Here is a 21594-nt window from a genome sequence, read left to right on the forward strand (position 1 = left end):
TCACCAATCAGCCACGAACCACACGGTCCCGCGTATTACGCGAAACCCAAATAGCCAAGTCGAAAATAATACGGCCAAGTACACCGTGGTGGCGGTGGCGGTGGCGGTGACTGCAATGGCGTTGGAACTGGTGGTTAACTGTATTACGTGGTCAAGGGATGTGCGACAGGATGGGAAGGGAGCTACGCCTGGCGCTATCACAAATTGAGCGATAAATAAACGAAATACCTTTGACCGCGAACCGTCGGCCACGGACTGGCTGCCCGAAACACACGAAAGGATGCTTTCCGGTGGGTCCGGTTTCGAGGTGGATTCGCAAAGTTTGCGCTAGTAAACGCACATCCACGGACAGGCGGACAGACAGCATCCCAGCAGCACCAGCATGAACACCAGCTCGGTGCAGCATCCCGGTGACCGGTGACTTTGGTGACCATTTCTGGCTGACACTGGAAATTGCGTATGGTCAGCGGCAATAAATGAGCATCAGGATGCCGTTAGACATCGTCGTGATGTGGTGGCCAGAGGTGCGACCCGGCGCACACCACCACCGGTCGGAGTGACATCCGCCATTAGCTGCAAAATCCCCAAACTGGAATGCTGGAGCCCCGGCCAGCGCGATGCGAGGCCACCGCGTACGTGTACGTGCTTCCGGTGCGCGCGCGAGTTGATTGCAGGCCGGAATTGCAGATGCGCGCGAGCGAGTGCAAGAGCGAGCGGAAAAGGTAGATGCAGGATGCTTTTCCTAGTAAAAGCAATTGATTGGCAGCCCCGGAAGAGGCTACTAGTGCACCGCGCTGCACCGCGGACTGCTGCGAGGACAGGAGATCGAGAATTGATGCAGGATCTCGTATCTCTCCGCATGAACCGCTAGCCGGCCAGCGAACGTCACTCATAAATCATGCACATGGCCGGTTCCTTTGGTCCTCCCTGGTCGGCCTATCCGGTTGCTGTCCTCTCGTGGGACTTGACTTTCGCTGCTGCGCCTTCTAATGATGCGCTCGTCACGGGGGACAAATCAGGGACAACTAAAACAATTCCAAACATTTGGATGGGAACACCAAACGGAGTGGAGCCGTTCTTCTGGCGGTATCCCTCGGGATTGAATCTCGGAGCTCCATGGAGAGGCGGAATTGGAGTTGCGTCCAGTGTCCAGCAGAGACACATTTAGCTTCGGTGGCCGCTAGCTGATTGATTAGCAACAAATCGTTTCTGGTGCAGCAAATGATGATGCCCGATGGTGGACCTCGAGGTCGAGTTGTGCCGGTTCCGTGGGCTTTGGTATGACGTGACACGGAAATTAGTGTGCGTTGTAGCGATCAATGAAAATCGTATTACGCCGGAACGTGCGCCAGGCCGGCAAGGGCTGTGATTTTTGGAAGGATAAAACGGTTCACGGTGGCTTTGGATTTGGATGTTTGGTTGATGTGAGTAAATGAGGAAGTAGTTTATGGCAATTCCATTCGACGATCGATTAGAATTCACATTTAGTTTAGCGACTATCGATTAGGAGTTACACGTGAGTTTTTTTATAGCAAAATAATCTTCTGTTGCAATGATTCTTTTGGGACTGGTCTTACACTTTTTGGCTATATTTTCGAGATATGCTTTTTCATATTTTTGTCTCTTTATAGTAAGAGAGTAAGAATGGGAATTAAAATATTGTTTACTGAATGAAAAGAATTGAAAAGAAAAGAAATTATTTCAGTTTCCGTAGTAGAGGGAACTTTTAGACGCAATTAAATGTGATGATGATGATAATGAAGCTTTTAATTTTAATGGAATACTGTTTACGTTATTGTCTTTAATTATGGCTCTGTATAATAATTGAAAAAGTTTTGTTACTTTCAAAAAATTAGTCTTTGGTATTTGAATTATTGAAGGGTTGTTATTCGAATAGGAGAAAAATTGTTATTTTCTGGTATAGGTATTTAATTGGTATTTTCTCAAGAAGTACTCAATTTTAGAACCATCCCTGATTGATATTCTAATACAAATTCTTGAACACTAAGAAGAGTTTCAACATAAAATGAAGATATTTCGTTTACTACTCTTAACTGGTGTACAAACCCCTAAACAAAGTTGAAAATTGGTTGAACATCGTTCGTTTTTTTCGTCTTGTTCTCTAGAGTACAGGTAGAGCATTGAGAGATTGAAATATTCAATTATTACACTTACTTCCAACGGTGTTGTCCACTGCAACGGTTTGGATAAGACCGGCACGGGGAACGCAAATGAAAATTCACTTTTCACGACCAGGGCTATTTGCATCATTGTTATCATCCTGATGTGATTGTTCGCTGGAGTACTAGCGACGCAAATTCTGCCCCCCTTTCCCGTACAATCGCGTCTTATCGTTGCTCACGCCATGGGATTTGAGGAGCAGCAAATATTGAACCAGCGCTCTAAAAGCGATGCCTTCGCGCAACCCACAGACGAAAAGCCAGCAAAATTGGAAGCAAGCAGAAAAAAAGAGGAACAATAATATTGTCGCACCGTAAGCAAATGGCCACGGAGTCACGAAGAATCGAGGAAGCCTTCGGAGGAGTTCGGCCAGGGGGCAATCGGGTTGGAAGGAGAGGGTGTCGTGTGCTAATCAAATTAACCGCCGGTTGCAAACGAGCCAACAGCGCTCCGCTCAGCCCCACCAACTGTTGGGAGAGGAAGTAGAAGAGGAAGCAGAGGGACCTTCACTCGACCGGCGTCCATTCCACGGTACGCTGCACCTGAAGCTGCAGCCTCGGTCTCGGTCTAGGTTGTACTGCGTTGTCGTCGTCGTGGTTAAGGGCACCGCGAGCATAATGTTGTCGCCCTGAAAAGGGAGGCAGACTCCGAGTGACCTGGTGTCCACCGGCGGACCAGCAGCCGGCACTAACCTTAATGGTGGTGCAGCACCTCTAATGCATCTCCGGGGGCTTGGCCTGCAGGAGTGCGCGGAATAATTAAAGGGATCTAGTTCACGGGTCCCTCCTGACAGGCTGTCACCTCTGCCGCCGGCCCCTCTTTTTTATGTCGTCACCCGGCCGGCCCGCATAAGTGAGGTTAATGCGAGAACCAACGAAGAGCAAAGGGGTTGCGAGCCCGTGGCCAAGGACGTTAGACGATAAGGTGGCACTGGGTGATAAATTATCCATTAGAAATGGAATGTAAGTGAGCAAAAGTTAATCTTGGTTGAGTGATGAAATGCAGTTCGCTCTCTCTTGGCCAGTTTTGCGAAATGGTGCGCTCTCCGTGGCCACGTCACGGAACAGTAGCGAGGAAGGCACCGGCACGTGGGCGGAAGTCTTTCAGTGGTTTTTAGTGATGTGACGTGGTGGGTGAGAAGTTAATGTAAAATAACGGCGAGGCAATTCGTTGTTGTTGTTGAAGGGAATGCGTTGGAATTTATCATAAAAATTCCGAGTAAATAGATTTCCCCCCTTAACTGCCGTTCGCGGAATGTTTGTTAAGGTTTTATCTGGATGAATATTGTGTTTCCTAGAGCCTTTTGTGTTGATTACATTTGGTCGGAAATGTAAAAATGCATAAGAATGCAATGTGAGACTTCAATCAGGGATTTTAATCCAAAAATGGTTGTGAAATTCTCGTTAAATTGTGATGCAATTGTGAAGCAATGCTCAAGCGGTTTTAAAAAATTTTCCCAACTTTTTTTTTAAGGGAAAATGAGGAGTCCATGCAACATTCCAGGAGCATATTCTCTCCCAAAAGAATCCAGCTATCGATCCAACAACCAACCAAATGTCTGCAAATGTTATCTAAATTTAGAACGCGTGGTCATTAATTAGCAATTTACTGACTAATACTTTTGCTAGACATGTACCAGTGGGTGTCCTTGGTGAAGATGCTCTTTTGGTTAGCTCGTCTGTTTTGTGGAGGATCAGCAACCTCCCTTGGTATCTTAAGCATAAGTATCTAGCCATTGAACTGGCTAGACGGGGGATTTTCTAAAAGAATTCTCAGCACAATATCTCTGCCTTTACTGGATGAAACGAACATCTACTCCATGGTTTGAGAGTGTTTGCTCGAAAATGGTTGTTCAATTGCCCAAACACCAAAGGCGGCATACATCATGTGATGGTAAAAGTATACGGAATCAGTTTCACTCCAAAAAGACGCACCCGTTATAAATCGCCAGTGGATATCCTGTGAAACATCAACGAAGTGATACCAATCGAACACATTAATTCGATTGCTGCTCTCAAGAGCATAATTGAACAGATGCGCCTGGCTGCTTGGTTGCTGGTTCCCAGCTGACGGTAGATTTCTGGTATAATTGTTTCATTTGCAAAAAAAACCCGATGAAACGAACACGCACCCGTAGTACGTTCATCTGACCTGGCTCCCGTCATATCGCAGACGCTCTTATCATATTGGCTCAAAAACCGGGAAGGCATATCGGTCGGTGTGCTTGGTGCTAGCTTGGCGGCTCGAGTTCATCGATAACGATGGACGGAGGAATTCGGTCCTGGGTCGGTCGAGAACCGTCTCTGGGAGTGTGCTGGTGTGTCTTCTCCGTTCGAAGCGACGTATCAGCGGACTCGCGTCGACCATGTGATGGGTTCCATTGGCACACACCGGCTGGGCTGGGGCTGGTGTTAGTAGTGGTGGCCGATGGTCAACAAGAATCGAAAGCTCTCAGGTATGGCTTCGAGAGTGTGTATGGTTTTGTCGTCTGTGGCCTCATGTGACTGATTTATGGTGCTGGTCGGTCGGTCGGTCGGATCGTCAGCATCGATTGCCATCGTCACCTCGTTCTAGTACCTCGTCGCGTGTTTTAGGGCTAGGCGTTGGGAACGGGTAACGTGTGAAAGGACGATCGTTTAGGAATCCACCGTTGAGAAGTGCTGGAGAAGAGGATCACGGTTCGGTGTGGCTCGTTTCGATTTCGTGGCTCGGCGGAAGGTGGAATGTAAGAGTTAATTTTATTACCTTTGCAGCACCCCCTCTCTCTCTTGCGCTGTGTCGTGCATTCAAGGAGGAGCAGGTCACCGGTTGTCGGTTGTAATCCGAGTCTCCCATCAGTATTAAGTCTGTGTCGTGGCATGATGCTGCCGAGTGCCAGGAGAAAACGTAGAAAGTGAAAAGTGCTACGTGAAGGAGTTTCCGTGGCTCCTCTCCCGACCGCTACGGTAGTTAATCCAAACACCGAGAACACTGTGATATAGGTGCGTTGAGAAGCATACCGTCCGTGGCCACATTTGTGTGGTGGGGCAAGTGTACTACAACCATCCGCTAGCGCTGTAGCGCTTCTTCAACCATTAGGCGATACCACCGTGGACTGGAGCTTATGACCGGCAACATCCTATTCGTCGTACCGTGAGCGTACTTATGTGGCACGTGATTGCATACGTATGAAGTGACACTTGGTGTGTGGGCGGTGTGTATGTGCGTGAGTGTGTGTTTTCAAACATCAGTCAGGGCGTACGCGCGGCGACGCTAAAGGAGCTGAAAATGTGTCACTGTTGTCGGTGGTGAGTATATAGGGATCATTACCTGTGTTTTGTGCTCAAGTTGTTTGGTAGTTTTCCAACGATATACTCTAGGGTACTTCTGTGATGGCGAGTTACGCTTTCCTTTTGCCGTGAAGCGTATTCCCTTTGTATTGGGGATAGTTTACGTTTACTTTACTATTTCTTTTTATTTATGGGCAAAGTAAATGCTTATTTCTCGAAGTAAAATTGAACCAACGAATTGAATTTTCCGTTCCGATTTTTTTGAAAGTTGAAGATCATATTCGAGTAATGGAACAATGAGAGAAACTTGTTAACGGCTATCAACTTACTTGAATATTTCAACTGTATTGTTTCGTGTATTCATTTTATGAAGTTGGGATCATTTTTATTAATTTGTTTCACAGCTTTTGTGCTTGTTTTATTCTTTTATTATTTTGTTATATGTGTTTTATTATTTTTCATTCATTTCTTTTTTTGTTTATAATTAATTAATGGTTCTTTTCACCACTTGTTATCATTAACTTAATAATTAATTATTTACATTATCTCTTGTATTATATCAATGATTGTATAAACTTTTCTAAATCCGGCCTACGTAGCTGATAATTTGGTCAATTAAGTTGCATCGTTGATCGCCAATCACTGTTGATGACATTAGCGTTCCTATAGCACCATGAACGAATCCATCTTCTGTCAGCAAGACTTCTTTGCTACGCAATACGCTACGGCAACTTCGTAATAGAGTTTAGCTGCAAGACATTCACCCTCAATTTCCGACACATTGTCTCGACTTTCGACGAAAACGAACGGTTGTGTTTGAACAATCCATGGCAAAAAATCTAAAGAAATCTTACGCCGACGACGTCAATACTACCGACCCTTAATCTTGCGTTCGCGTTCTGCTTGATTTTGTCCTTCGCTACGACGCCCCAAACCGTACCTAGGTCCCGGATTTCTTCGTTCTCCCCCCTTTCACCTGTTCTCTTTCTTTGCTTTTCCAGTATTTTTAGCTGCTGGGAAGACTTCTACTGGAACTGCATCGAGGAGAAGTTCTGCTTCGACGAAACGCTAGGTAGGTAAGCCCCCCCCAGGGGAACTTGGGGCCCTCGGTGGTGGTGGTGCAACCGGCGGAAAGGAAACCTCCGCAGGCACATTAAAAATTCACTTCCAGGACAATGATTGCCGGGGCTAACCGTATTATATTCCATCGCTACCGCTGCACACAGACTCACACTACTCGATCTATGCTACGTGGACGTCGTGGAAAATGGAGCAAAAAAGGGAGAGAAGAGAGAGAGAGAGCCAGTGCAACCTATACAGTCTGATTGGCTCGTGATTTGGAGTTAAAGGGAAAACTCGAGGACGCCCTCGCTCCCGTTTTCCACTCCTCGACCCAATGCACCACTCCAATGGGAGGGTGGTGGTTACTCGGGACAAAACCAATTCCGCAGCTGTACGGCGAGAAGACAGCGAGGAAGTTTGCGGAGGTTCCAGGACCGTCACGGACGTGGAAAAGCGATTTCAAGTCGGTTCAAGCTTTACCAGTTTTTTTCTCCGCCTTTTCTGTTTGCACTTGACTTTCTGCGGCGTACATTTGGCACGCGCACAGTGGCGGAGTGGGAGTGGGTACTAGCCAGTGCCCCTTATGCCCAGGATAAAACCCCGCCGCCGGCGCCCAAGACGATGCGGCGGACCATTTGCCATTGTTTCTCGATTGCTTCGCACTTGTTCACACGAAGCGACATGAAGTGTTTGACGAGCTGAAGGTTCAGCTGTGGTGCACCGACGAACCGACGCTGCTGCACCGCTCGCTGATCTGGTGGCCAGCAGCGCAGAGCAGCAACGAGTACGTCGATCTTGTGGCTATTTGTTTTGCTTCCATCCATTTACTTTGATTGGATCGGGACTGCCCCGGTTGTGCTGTGCTGAAGGATCTATGCTGAAGCAGACGCTGCCCTTCGCTCGCTACCAGATAAGATAAAGCAATTATTGACACATGGGGCGAGCGGGCGAAGGAATGGGGTAAAACAATAAATCAGGAAAATCGGGCGGAATCGAAGAATCGAAAGTTTGTGTCAGCGAAGGTGTCCTTTTAATTCGCTTCTTGCACCGACGGCGGCCTGCCTTTTGTTTCCCCACGTTTTGTTTGATTTCAATATCTCGGAGTAACATTGGATCGAGATAGTTGGTTTGGGGAAATATTGGGTGGAATGGCTTGAAGTTTTTTTTTCTTTAAAACCTTTAATCTACGTTTGGGGATAAATCGTGAACACGTTAGTATTTGATACAAATCGCAGATGATCCTTAAGAATTTAAACAAGCAAGACATTTTTGATCCACCTTTTTAAAATAAAATAAAATAACTAATTTCCTTTCGCTTCCTTCACCGATGCGACACGACATGTCCACGATTCGTTCAACCGACGGGTCGTTCGACGGGAAAACCCAATTCCGTCGACTGAATCAACAAAATTGGGTGTGAATCGAATTAGATTCGTTCCGAATGCGGCTCGTGTCCCCCAAAAACGAACGAGCGGTGTGATCAAACGGAATGTCCTGGCCATGGTCCTGGTAGCTTTATTTGTTTTTTTCTCTATTCCCTTTTAGCCCCCTCGGTCAGTTAGTTAGTTAGTAGTTAGAGCAACATAAGTAAATGCACAACTAATAAAATGGCCGCAAGGGTGCAATGTGCGCTATTCTACTAGTTCGCCATTCACTAAATTACGTTATCAAAATGGGGAGGCTGTGTGTGCTTCTATGTGGCCCCCAATTGACCAGCTTTCCCGGTATGCTTTTTTTGTTGCTCACGTTTTTGTGCCCTGCAATGGCCAGAAAACAGAATTAAAGGGTAGGCGAGGAAAATGCGAAAAAAGCGGGCACCGGGATTGCACCGAACATTATCGATTGATGACAAAATTGATCCAACGTCATCCGGGCCACAGACGAGTGGCTGTGCACCCCGGTTGCGTCACTCTGGTATGCGGTGCGGGAAAATAGAAACAACGGGAAAATGGTGCATGGTGTGGTGGCGTCTAGCGGGCGTTATACTGTCTGGCGGCGTTATGCTGTCTGGATGATGATCGGACATTGCGAGTGCAGACGCGTGCGGACACATGCCAACACGCGCATACCCCCGGTTGTTGTCCCGTTGCATTCGAGATGCTGCTGCTGTGGTGACTATCCGGTGCGTTGATCAGTTTGTGGTATATTTGCCATTATTGAAGGCGTTTCAGAAGCGAATTTACGAAGGTTTATGTACTAAGTGTATGTTGTCTCGAATTTTTACATCAGGGATTGATTAGGGTGATCGTTTCTACAATTATTACATTCTTCTAGCGTGTCTACCGACGCTTTCAAATATTCTTCCCCTAATTCTACATCTTTTTTGTTTGTTCTTTGTTTAGTCATACTTTGCATTTAAATCTTATATCAATTATAATGTTTCCGCAACAAAATAATATTTTTTCTATCCATTGAACTAAGTTTTAAATATAAAATTTCGCATTAGACTTTTTAAATCATCCAATTACTCAATTCGTCGTCGTGACTCTTTCTAGCACTCTTTTCGAAGACAATTTTTAACATTCGATTATCCTTCTATCAACCAGTTAAAGTTTTCCAATAAACGATCTAATCCGTAGGATTAAACACTATCTGGAATTTGCTGTTCATGCTTTTGAAAGTTAAATTTGACTTCCGTCAACACTGCTCCGTGCCACAAACTTATCTAGCGTAATGCACCAGCGTACGGTGTTCATCCATCCCAACGAACAGGATCGAAAATGGCCAGCCAATTGATCCTGGAAAATGATGCAAATTTCCTAACCCTTTCGGGGCCGCCCAGCCAGCCAGCCATCGATGCCGTTGCAGAATGGAGCGAGTATCTGGATCACAAGGGTGTGCGCACGAAGCCGATCGATAGTGCGAGCACCGGTAGCATTTGATGTTGATTTAAGCAGCATCTGCAGACTGCCATGGGGAAATCGGATGGCCATTTCAGACGGGTGGGGCACATTGTCCGTTGCCAGTCAGTGGTTTAGCAAACCTTTCACGTTTGATGTGCTGGACCGCTGAACCTAGGCATCGAACTACGGGTCCCGCAGATGTCTGCGGTCTGCGATGTGCCAGAATGTGAACGCGTGTATGGACCAACGCGTTACTGGCACGCCCAGCCCTCCTCCCGTATGCACCGAGCAGCACCGTGAGAAAGTTGGATCTGTGCTGTTGATATTTAATTTTGCGAAATGCACCATCACCATCACACACAATCCGGAACCTTCCGGTGAGCATCAACGCTCGCGTATGCTTTCCCTGATACCTTTTCCCCCGTTTTCGTGTTTGGTAGAGTTTGGCTATCGACCCATCGTCCTCGCTGTCATACCACCCCCTGTCCGGTCCTCCTGCCTTCCAATTTGCCTTCCAACGATAATTGAACTGATAATTAATTTCGCTCGATGCAGATGCAGCACCGGCAGCAATCTCGCATCAAACTCGTACCAAGGCGTCCTGCAGCGACGTGCTGGCTGGCAGGCTGGCAGGCTGGCTAGCTGGTTGGCGATAAAGTGCATCAGCAAGCAAGCTGGCACACCCTTGGTGTGGTTGGTGTGTACCGGTGTGCTCTCGAGTGACACAGATACTTCCGCTGTCGGCTGTCGGGTTAGCGATAATGATTTTATTAATTTTAGCCGCCCTCGACCTCGGCGAGCGGCGAGCAGCAGCAGGACGGATGGATCCGGAGAAGCTTACGCCGCGGGGATTGGGTTTGGTGGAAAAAAAAGAGAGAGAAAAAAATGGCGAAGCGGTTACGGTGGTTTTAGGAACAAATTTGTTCTACTTTTTCTTCGCCAGCAGCAGCCAGTTGGTATCGCTGGTGCTTGTGCTGCTGCTGCTGCATTGCAGACTCCGTCCTCGGTAGTTCACCGTGCGCTCTGGCAGCGGTCGAGTGGTTTCGAGGACACGTGTGCTCAACATTCAATTTCAACTCAAATTCCAACGTTTTTTGGTTGAATAAAAAAATTCTCGGATTCAATATGGTCGTGGGGCAGAAAAAGATGCGATGCACGGTGGATCTTGCTTTGCATCGCGGGAGAAATGGTTTATTTCAGAAATGTAGAGTTACGTTCCGATGAGACAAGCCACGGAAATTAAAGATGAACTTAAACATTTTTCAAAAACCGCATTGTAAAATATTATTATTAAATTATTAAAGTAATGTCATTTTCGAAAGATGTGATCAGAATTGCCATTTATTTGCACATTGCCTATTAAAAAGGACCATAGAATATTCTTCTAATTGGACCATCTTTGAAGTGCACGCGGATTAATTTCTTAAATTTAGTACATTTTCGAGGTTTTTTTTGCCAGAAATCTTATGAGAATTCCGGTGAATGATCATCAAAAGCAATAACTGCAACGCGCTTTATTAGCTCGGTATCCAATACCACTCGCACCATTCATGAGGACTGCCGTCAATACACCACCATACGCTCATTCGAATATCCGTATTATGGTCTGGTGAAACGGAAACCACACGGCCAATCATTATTTCGTCTAATAAATCTATGGCAACGAAACGAATCAAATTGCACGGTCACAGCGCTGGGTTGAACAGCAGGCCAGTGCGACTAGCGAGAAACGAGCGCTGGCAGGTGAACGATTGATCGCTTCCTCGTCCCCCGGACATTTGGGAAAACTGCGGGAAATCCCCACGTGAGTCGAACGGTGTGCTCGTGCGGAAAATTGATTTCATTCGTCCTACATGTTCACCGACCTGCTGCTGGTGGTGGTGGTCGTGGGCTTGCTCCTCCTCGATACGGATGTCAAATTATAAATCGTTTTCTCGCACCGAAAAGCTTACACCGCAAAGTCGATCGATTTAAGAAAAGCGAGGATGCCGCCTTCCTTCTAATTCTGCTGCCCTTCCGGATGGCATTCCTTCCGATGATGTGGTTACTACTACCATCCGTGCTTCACGTACTCCGTTCACGCAGAAATGAGCTTAAAATAATGGTGACAGCGTAATCGGCATCGGCATCGGGCAACACCGATCGTCTCCGGTCTCTTAATGGTACATTTCACACTTTTCTGCACCACGATGATGCTGGTCAGAGACAGAGAGAGAGAGAGAGAGAGAGGAGAGAATAATGATCGGCGATAGAAGCTGGACAGAAAGCGAACCGGTTGACTGGTAGCCATTGTCCAAGACACTCCAAAATCGAACCGGCTCCTCAAGGAGCGTCCGATAATTATGTTGGCGTACGGATTTCAATTAGACTTCCCCACCAAAGGGCGCCCGACCACATCGTCGATCGTTTCTGGCTCATTGCACGCCAAGCTGGTCGCCATTAGGGCCACGGACCACCGCGCCCCATTCTGCCGAGCAGCTGACCGCAACCATTCAATTGCATCCGCACCCCGAAAGAAGTTTAAGAAAGTGTAATTACAATCGTCTGATGCAATTAAGTAAGAAGAATGACCCAAACCGTGACCGCAATTCGGTGGCGACCGATTTGGGCGATGGATCCCCTAGGGGGTGGCTGGGGTGGCCTTTAAAGAGTGTTGACGGAATTGATGTTAACCGCAAAACCAATATTTATCCACTTCTGGATCCGGCTAGGGGAGGGTTTCCAGCGAGTGCACCTTTAAGATAAATGTTGTGCTTAGCAGAGTTGTGATTAACATGCAGTTTGCAATGTTTGCAGTTAACTACGAGCCCGAGGACGATGAGCATGCAGGGAAGAACAAGAACAAGAATGGATACTATGGAAGTGGAGCTGGTGAAGGGTCGGCGGAGAACAATAATGCACCGATCTGCAGGCAACCGAGGGGATCTGGTGCCGGTGGTAGCATTGGCCGGAATATGTCGATGAGGTAAGTTGAGCCATTCTAAATCATTTCCATTTCATCTTTTAATGCGGTAATGGTGGCTGGTTCGTGGCCTGGAATAATCGGATAATATCGCAGGAAATCATCGAGTGAGTGAGGAGTTCATAATGGATTCATCTTAAAGTTTAGTTGGATTTAAAGATTCCCTGGTTTATTTAAGTTCAAAAGGTTTGAAGAAATTGCCTTCAGGAAGTTCTGTTGCAGTTGTATTGCAGTTCTGTTGCAATTTGTAGAAAACATGAATGTTTGCTCAACATTCTACCGAGTATTAGTTCACCTAATCGACCAACTGTTTCATTACGTTTATGAACTTCACTTGCACTCATTCAAGTGCACCTTTCAGCGAACAACTAAAACACCAACACGGTGGTCTACCCTTTCTACCTTCTCGGCAGCTCGGCGTGCAAAATCCACGAGGACGATTTGCGTCGCGAAATCCAAACCAACGTTCCGATGCTGGCACCGGAAGTGATGGCCATCTTTGCTAATTCCCAAATTTTCCAATCCAACACACCACCGGCCAAGCAGCAGCAGCAAACGTCAAAGGCAACCTCACCGGCGTCGGTGAAGTTTGCCATTTCCGATTCCGGTTCGCCGATCGATGTGACGCCAGCAGCAGGAGCAGCAGCCGGCGCAACCGCCACCGACGATGTCAGCGGCCGTGCCGAAAGCTCGGATAAACTGCTGAAACGGCTAGAAGGTAACTACTAGTAGAAGCTGGTTCTTCTTTTCCCACCACTGGCCGCCTGGCCATCGACACGCACACTACACCGAACCGAAGCCACCGAAAACTCTTGACTGACCCCGCACTGCATGCCGCGTGCCATACACAACCCCCCGAAACGGATGCGCCAGGGACAGGGAGAAATGTTGGTTGGAAAAGTTAAATTTTGAACGTCCTTTGGCTAATGCATGTGCATGTGACTAGTTAACCGGTTCGGTTTCACACTTTTTCACTCGGTTCAAATCGGAGGAATGGGTTGCCGGTTGTTTTGGACAAAATTTGCTCGAACACTTCCTTACCCCGTTGGGTATCTTTTCGGTGTAGGATCCAAAGGGGGAAGGGAATCATTTAGACTTAAGTTCTTAGTGGATTTCCATTAGTGTTAGCCATGTTTAGCAGGCTCTAGGACCTGGTGGTCGATGTTGGTCTCAATAAAGCATGAAACCCCTAGATGAGTTAACCACTCGGTCGGTTATACAAATTGGCATTACTACTACCTGCATGCACCACTCCATGTTCAACAAATTAATCTAATCAATCAATGCTGCTGGTCGAAAATGTGGCTCCTGGTTACTTACCGCGTATACTCTCCGTATCTGTTGTCTACTAACCTCCACCCCCCCCCTTCAGCACGTCAGGGTTTGGGGTAGCTCGTCCAACATAAACCGGGAACGTAGGTAAGTTCTCCTTGCACGTAACACCTCAATTGGTACCTATCTATCGCTCTAGTTTTCTTCTCTTTCTCTGTGTACTGACACCTTCCCTAAAATTAACCCGATCCTGGTTTACCGTCGCCTGTTTCACCACGCTAGTACTACTGCTTGCTATCTATTGCTGCTGTTGTGCGCTTATGTTGCTCTGCCGTGAGTTTCGATTAAATTTTTATGATTTTCCATGGAAGATTTATGTCGCGTTCCTGCCTGCGAATATGCGAATGACAATGTAGTTTCCGCCATGCAGTACCACGTGGCGTGCATGACCGTGCCTCGAACGAAACCCGCGATGCGATGAGATTCGCCACCAAACCGTGACATTGGAGCACGTGTTGGGCCCCGTTAACGTTGTTTTCCGTTCAATTTTCGGCTTCGCTGGTTTACGTACCGTTTTGGAATATGTGATTCTTTCTTACTAGTGCCTTGTTGTCGCTGTCCGATGGGCTTTTTTCCCTCAAGAATCGTTCACTAACAACCAGCGTGTGCTGGTGAGGCTGCGATAGATGACTTCTTTAATGTGCTTCGTAACGGATTGTAGGCGTTAACCGTTGGCGCTGGTCATTACTTTTGGGTTCTAATCGCACGGCTAGCCAGCTGAGTCACTGTTCTAACGTAGATTATTAATGTGCTCCTGTATAGTGTTATGGGCGCTGGTGCGGGTGTTGGATAAGGTCTGCTGTTAGCCTCACACTTACATTAGATACAAACACACAACACCCAAAAAACGCACCCGCGTAGGTCGCTCGCTCGCACTCGTAGTTCACAGCGCGACTTGTGCCGCCAGCGCGTTTCATTATCCGACTGAATAATGCATCATATGGGCTCTCTCCGTTTTGTAGGACCACCGTTGGATGAGCGGGATCACCGGACCACCATCATTCCGGCCATCGTCGAGGAGGAAGACTCGGATGAGCAGCAGGAGCGGGACGATGAGGTGGTGTTGCGGCCACCGCGCAACTTTTCCGACGTCAACTTAATGCTTTCCAAATCGATCCCACGTGATGTCGGTACCAGCGTGGTCGGCAAGCAGCAGCTCACCAGCCATCTGCAGGCCGAGGTGCCATACTTTGCGATCCGTCCCGCCAGTGAGAACGATATATTTACGATTTCATCGACGGCCGGCGGTGGCAGCGGTGGACCGGGCACGTATAACGCCATCAGCATGACCCCGGAGGTGCCGGCCATTTCGTACTCGAACCTGCCGAAGAACTACCTCGAGACGCCGGTGATCGAGAAGTACCGGGAATCGGTCAGCCTGTACTCGATCCAGACGGCCGGCATCAACCGGCAATCGCAAACGGATGATCTGTCGATGCCACGGTACTACGGCAAATCGGAGCTGTTCGTTGCCGGCATCGATCGTGCCAACAGCCGTAGTGCGGATGCGGTCGAGTTGAACCGATCGGACGATGGCGGCAGTGGTTCGCTTTCGATGAGCAGCGACCCGTTGGGGAAAAATCGTAGCCGCAATGTGGAGAAGAGCAAGCGGTTGATGAACATTCGGACCGCGTTGCCGCCGCTGAATCTGGGCCTGATACGGGGCAATTCGTCGGCCAATCTGCGCGAGCGGGATCGTGATTCAAAGGAACGTGATAGGAGCTCCAAGTCCAAGGATAGTCTGCGTGTGTGACGACCGACCGACCGATCGACCGAGCCGTGTCCAGTGTACTTAAAGTAATCAGTGCCAATATCTACAGTATACGGGAACGATCTAATTTCTGTCCATTTCGTTAAGATTGTTGTTCGTTCTGTTTTTTTAAAAGATGCGGATCTCCACATCGGAGATCAGGGGGAACGTAGCGCACAGCAGAGCAGTGGCTGTCGCTATATTGTTTTAAAATAGATATTTTAGAAGAAGAGGAGCGATCGATTCCGTAATGTACGTTACATTTCCAGCGTTGTAAGATATAGTTCAATAAATACATTTTTAAAGTGCTTCGAACCCATGAAAAAATATTTTTTAAAAAGATCGTTTATCGTTTCCAGCCGTAACTTATCGTGCAGCTGTCATCTGAACGGTCAATCGGTTGTAAACATTGAGTGAATGAGAGAGAAAACCGAGCGAGTGAGATAGCCAGAGAGCGAATGGCAATCATTGATAAAGAGAGCAAAAAGCAATAAAATAATATGTTTATGAAAACATAATCAATTAACATCTCGTTACAATTACTCCCTATATGCGGTTCATAACAAATCTGCTCGGTATAGTTCCGCAAACCCGTTTTGAAATGAACTCGTGTTCCGTTCGGATGGGAATTCATTCATCGGTTCGGTGCACGCACGATTCCACCGCGTTGCACAAACACATGGATCGCTGTTGGTGTCTCTTTTCCTCGCGCTGGCGGCCAATCATTCCGTCTCTCCTTTATGGCGCACTACGGTGTGGAGGAGCATAAAGTAGCATAAAATAACACGCATGCGTGGTGTGCTGCTCGTGAACGCCGGAGTGCGTGAAGTCCACTCTCTCAGTTTTTCGAAGTTCGAAGTTCGGGACGCACGCATCGACCGCGGTGTGTGAAGTCGTTGAGAGTGTGTTCCTCCAAATTGCCCCTTTCCAAAGTGCGGTGAAGTCGAAATTCGGTCACCAAAGGCTTCTCCCACAAGGTGTGTACCCCCTGGCGGTGGTTGCTTCCTCGCCCCGTGCCCCGTTCACTGAACTGGAAAGAATAATATCCGCATAATAACAACGTACTGCAGCAGCAGCAGCTTGGTGGTTCTAATTGCATCTTCGGATCACCATCACTACCACTCCTGCTTTCTGGTGGGCTAACGCACACACGTAGGCAGGCTCGTCGAAACACACAGCACGGTTGCGGCTGCTGCGACGACGGATAATCTTCTCGCATCAACAACGCATTCCAATCGATCCGCGGATGTGCCAGGATTTTGGGGAACGCGTGATAACAAGTGAGATTAGATTGTGTGTGCTTTGGTGCCGTGAATCGAGCCCTGTGTGTTTGCTCGCCATCGTGATTAAAATTCCATTCCAATAATGGGCGAGGGTTGTCCGCTTCAATGAGCAGCAATCGTAGTGGCGCTCGTGTGCCTATTGCTTTCGTGTGCTTGGATGTGTTTGTGTGCCACCAATGTCGACACACATACACCCGGAGCGCGAGTCCTTTTTGCGTCCTTTCGGGCATATCCTTTCGTTTTGCGTGTAGCGTGTGAGTGTGTGAGTGAGTGTGTGGTGCTGTGCATGCTCGTCCCCTGCATAATGGTGATGGCTGGGCCTGATTAGAGGGAGAATTTTCCCCATTTCCATTCACATAATACTCAGATGAAAAGCCGTCAATACCACAACGTGTGTACGTGCAGCAGTGAAACCGATCCGAAATTCCACGCATCGTTAGCAGCAGTGAAAGAGGGCTAGAAAGATATATGCGTGAGAGAGAGAGAGCGATGTTGTCGTCGATTTTCGGATTAAAAGTGTATCCTTGCGGAGCCAATTGGGCTCTATTGATCGGTAGCGCGGTGTTTCTCCTCCATTCCTGCGATCCAAAACACAACTGTCGTGTGTCGCGCCGTGTCGTTGCCACCACCGTACCGTACCGAACCGGATCGATCGATCGATGCGGGCCTCCTTTCGGTTGATATCCCTCTTCGGCCATCATCAAATATATTGCACAACACGCGCGAGCACAAACGTCAAAACGAATCCTTTTTCGCAGACAAGTGAGCTGGTGTGCGTGCGCCAGCGTGTTCGTGTGCGCGTGTGTGTTCGTGTATGTTGGAAAATGGAAAACCGCAAGCGCATTTTCCGGCCGCAATCCTGTCCTATGTGACACCGAGTGGCTCGTGTTTTCGCTCCCGTGTCCCCATCAGCCGCCTGGTCTCTCTCCCCCCTGGACGAGTCTCCTAGAACGAGATGAAAGGGGGGGGGCGCTTGGTGCAGGAATTGCACCGCCGACGTGACCGCATCTTGGAAGTGTGTTTTTGAAACAGAGTAAGCCGCTGCCACCGAGAAAACCGGCTCCGCGTTTCTTTGTGTGTATTTTTCGTCCGACGTCGTGATGTGGTGCGAGGGTGCGTAGAGAACATCAACATCAATATGCTCTGCGACCCGTGCTTATCGTTCCCGTTTCTGCTCCTTCCGTACCCGCATCACACGACGCATGTGTCGTGGTGCTCCGTTGTTAAATAATACGCCTGCTGTGTGGCTAGGGGCTGGATGGCCACCACCATTCACCAAACGCAGTGCACCAAAGCAAACCGAGATGAAAATGGGGTGATTAGAAGATGTAAATAAAGCCATACGGTCTGCGGCCAGCGCGGGTTGCAGCAGCAGCAGCAGCAGTAGCAGTGTGTGGGCCCCTTGTCCCAAAGATTAAGATCGAAATCTCCCTCGCGTTCTCTCTTGCTCTCTCTCTTCGGCCGTCGAAGCCTACTGTTGAAACGAAATCGTTCCTCCAGATGAGAAGATGCGCCCTTCTTCTTCTTCTTCTTTATCGTCCATCGGATGAGATGTGCGGGGGTGCGACTCCGTGTGTGCCTCAGTGTACGTGTGCTGGTGGTGTAGTGCAAAGCGGAAACGTAAGAAAATGGTAATTCCATGATCGATCGAAACATGAATGCCAAGTGCAGCAACTGCTGAAGCGTACATCTCGGGTCGTCTTGTCTTCCAACATGAATGTGTATGACTCATTCATGCGTGTGTATGTGTGTATGTACGTGTGGGTTTCATTTGGAGCACAGCAAAACAGGAAGCAGAATAATCGGGCAGACGTTCTCCGGTTGATTCCACTTCCCCCTCAATGTCCTTCCGAACCGAAGCCGTGGCGCACAACCGTGGGTTTTGGTTGCCAGTAAACGCCATCCAGACGTTATTTGCATGCGATAAGAAAGTTTTCCTTCCGTGCCATCCCCAGTGTCTCAGAGGATGATGACTGGCGGCAGGACGCCGCCTGACCCGATCGTTCCGCGGCTGGTCATCATCATCAGCACTGCCAGGAAACGTTCGGTTCTAGGTCAATGAAGCTGAACGGAGCAACCGTTCCCGGTTTCCAGGCAGGGTGGTGCGATAAGATGAGTTTTGCTTTCCTTGCTTCCCTTCAATCTAAGAAACCATCGGAGGCCAAGGCTAGCTGAGGTTCGAGAGGGGTTTTTTTGTGAATCAACAGAAAAGCAACTCCCAAGAAGAAGCAAATCAATGCCAAGCTAGATTGCTGCTGGTATATTGTGGTTTCTGTTTGGTAAATTACTTCTTAGCATACTTTTTGCATGTTTTGGTGCAACCTGTGTTCATTAATCATCGAGAATGTTTGTGAGAAATATCACTATCAAGTATTGACATAATTAATGCTGTATTTATCTGTAGTTAGCATTGCATTTCCAGATGAAAAAGAATCCTTGAAGTTCCTGCAAAAGTTCCTCGTTGAACGCAAATGAAATAAATGATTCGGAATGAGGGAACAGAACTCAAACAATAAAACAAGTAGAGGAAAATCGTGAAATGGAAAAAGTTATGCTGCACCGTAGCCTGCAACATAACAGTCAATCGTCATGCTGCCCTGTCGACCCGTGACAGTAGAAAACTGTTTTCCATTCTTGCAGCGAAACGGAATCGGTAACGGATACACCGACAAAGCCATCGCCCCGTTTCTGGAGGTGTGTCAATGACCAACCCGGGCCGAAAGCAGGAAAGTACTTTTCGTAAACATGTTTTCCAATCCACCACCAACTACCGGGCACGCTGTCGAAAAGGGAGATTGTGAAAATCAAGAGCATATCTTGCGCGCATCCCCGAATCGAACGCCAAGTGGCACTGAACTGGGTTTGAATTTCCGCTCGTTGAATTCCCGCACTCGATCGGCCGCAGCAAACATTGGCAGACGAAGAGAGGATTGGGAGCAATGCGTTGTACGAACCGGACCCCCCGGAACCAGTCGGCATCGGAACGAAAACATATTTGTGCAAAATTTCACACTTTCACAAGGGAGAGGGAAGGCCGTCCGTCTCAAGAGTGGTTGAGGCCACTCGTGGCTGACAGGATTCATCCCGGGAGTTTGCCCTCCGTGGCCGGGGGTGTTGATTTGAGCACGGTGCAAGACGAGAAGTGTTTAACGAGCTTGAACGAATGAATCGAACCGGATCGAATCCCCTTTGACGAGAGTGACACGCTGGAGATGCCTTTTCGGAACCAGCGTAACCGCACCGCCCTCCACATTTGCTGAATCAACATCCTGCTGTCTGCTCGGATCTTGAAAATCATCGATCGTGAACCGGTGAATGAGAAGCCCAATGGAAGATGGGAATCCTACCGGCATTCCGGCTTTCTGTGGCCATATCTTTTACAGACCGACCCACCCCCTTCTATATCCTATAGATGCACGACCGATTGCTTTACTTTTCGGTATCTGCTCGGTGACGGATTCCGGCGCCATTGTGGCTTTTGGGGGGAGCCGAAAGAATGCGGTTACAATTGGGCCATGAAATGCGAAGCATAAGAAAGGGAGGGTGCCTACTGCATGCTGGGGGGTGGATTTGCACGAAAAGAGGGTGGTGAGATACAATAGACACGTGTCTCAAATAATATAGCCTTTTCACGAATTGTTCGCAAACTAGAAGCGTAGCGTTCATTTAATTGCTTTTTTGCGTTTAAACACAATTTCTATTGTTGAGTTTCGATTACGATTAGCACGTGTTTTACTGTATAAAAGTGCCCTTTTCGTGGTCATTCCCTACTGTGGATTAGTGTGTCATGGGAGGAGTTGCAATAAACGTCTTTAAATAGCTTTAAGAATTGAATTGAAAATTCTTCAGCCTTGCTCAATAATTTATTGTTGTGTTTTTGCAGAAAACTCCTGATTAATTGAAATACAGGATCCTAGATTTATGGTTTTGGATCCAAGCAAGAGGGTAGAAAGTGACGTAGCACTAAATTTCCCACGCCGTCTAGATAAAACATGTCAGCTTCGACGGCAAACTCTCAAATCTCTTAGTTTGAATAGTTCTAAGCAAGCGACCACTAATAGTTGCACTTCCCGAGTTGTCAATTGCTTGGTCAAAAGCGTTCCTCCAGCAACGGATCTTCGTCGCAAAATCTACTTTGAGTACACAGGGTTCCTTTCAAATCCGTGGCCAGAACCTTCGATCGCGCTCTAGTGCATTAGTTACATCGGCCCCCACCTTCCGAGAAGGTTCTATTGCAGACTCACTAGAAGATTTGATGTCGGATGAGAAGGTAATGTGTTGAACTAAATTTAAAGTTGAATTAATGGCGGGTCACACGGGGGGCACGATGGTTTTACTTCTGGTTAATTTCCTTAATGGATTCCACCTAGCACCACTAATGCGGGTATGCAAACGCCCGCCACCTACCCCCAGGACTCCGATCCGTGGATGGCGGATTTCATCAATGTCAGCTGTGGCGGGACTGTTGGTTTGACTTTGTTCCGCCATTGCCCCGACGAAGCTTGCCCCCCATACATGTTGGTTGCTTTGTCCGCTCTAGCGTGATACACGTGAGTGGTTAATACTTACAGTCGGTGGCCACGCTACCACGTGCGCTACTGGATGTGATTAAATTTTCATTACCATCTGCCTGCCCATCTCCAGGGGAAAGAGGCCGGGCGCGCTACCTTGTCATTAGCGCGCGTTTGGCGAGGTGGCTTCCGGCGGCAGAGTGTGGCTTGCCTTAAGTAAATATGAATGTGGTTTTCGCCCTTGTGACTTTGTCCCCCGGCCCCCGGGGGGGTCGGACCTCGAGTTCATCTATTAGGGGCTGGTGGTCTCCGGACGCTAAGCCCTTGGCGAAGGGGTGCCGTACGGGTGTGGTGGTGGGGATCAGCATAACTCAGTATTAATATCGATGGGTGAAATGGAA

At 48.0% G+C, this 21594-nt stretch overlaps 2 protein-coding genes across 8 annotated transcripts in view; both read left to right on the forward strand.

Moving 5' to 3' along the window:
- Positions 1 to 15714, forward strand: part of LOC126570255 (uncharacterized) — a 32847-nt gene extending 17133 nt beyond the window's left edge. For 4 of the 6 annotated variants that reach the window (XM_050227869.1, XM_050227868.1, XM_050227867.1 and 1 more), the window contains exons 2-6: positions 4935 to 5468; positions 6452 to 6522; positions 12152 to 12320; positions 12731 to 13035; positions 14612 to 15714. In XM_050227869.1, the coding sequence (XP_050083826.1) occupies positions 5449 to 5468; positions 6452 to 6522; positions 12152 to 12320; positions 12731 to 13035; positions 14612 to 15402 (1356 nt within the window). In that variant the 5' untranslated portion in view covers positions 4935 to 5448 and the 3' untranslated portion in view covers positions 15403 to 15714. Of the gene's footprint in view, positions 1 to 4457; positions 4865 to 4934; positions 5469 to 6451; positions 6523 to 12135; positions 12321 to 12730; positions 13036 to 14611 lie in introns of those variants that run through there. The other 2 variants (XM_050227870.1, XM_050227872.1) reach the window with 2 other exon arrangements.
- A 536-nt stretch (positions 15715 to 16250) lies between these two features.
- LOC126572894 (semaphorin-1A) overlaps positions 16251 to 21594 on the forward strand; it is a 136450-nt gene continuing 131106 nt past the window's right edge. The window contains exon 1 of one of the 2 annotated variants that reach the window (XM_050232601.1): positions 16251 to 16376. The gene's annotated coding sequence lies outside the window, so the exon portion shown is untranslated. Of the gene's footprint in view, positions 16377 to 16608; positions 16680 to 21594 lie in introns of those variants that run through there. The other variant, XM_050232603.1, reaches the window with a different exon arrangement.

This window comes from Anopheles aquasalis, chromosome 2, assembly GCF_943734665.1.
Source record: "Anopheles aquasalis chromosome 2, idAnoAquaMG_Q_19, whole genome shotgun sequence".
NCBI lineage: Eukaryota > Metazoa > Arthropoda > Insecta > Diptera > Culicidae > Anopheles > Anopheles aquasalis.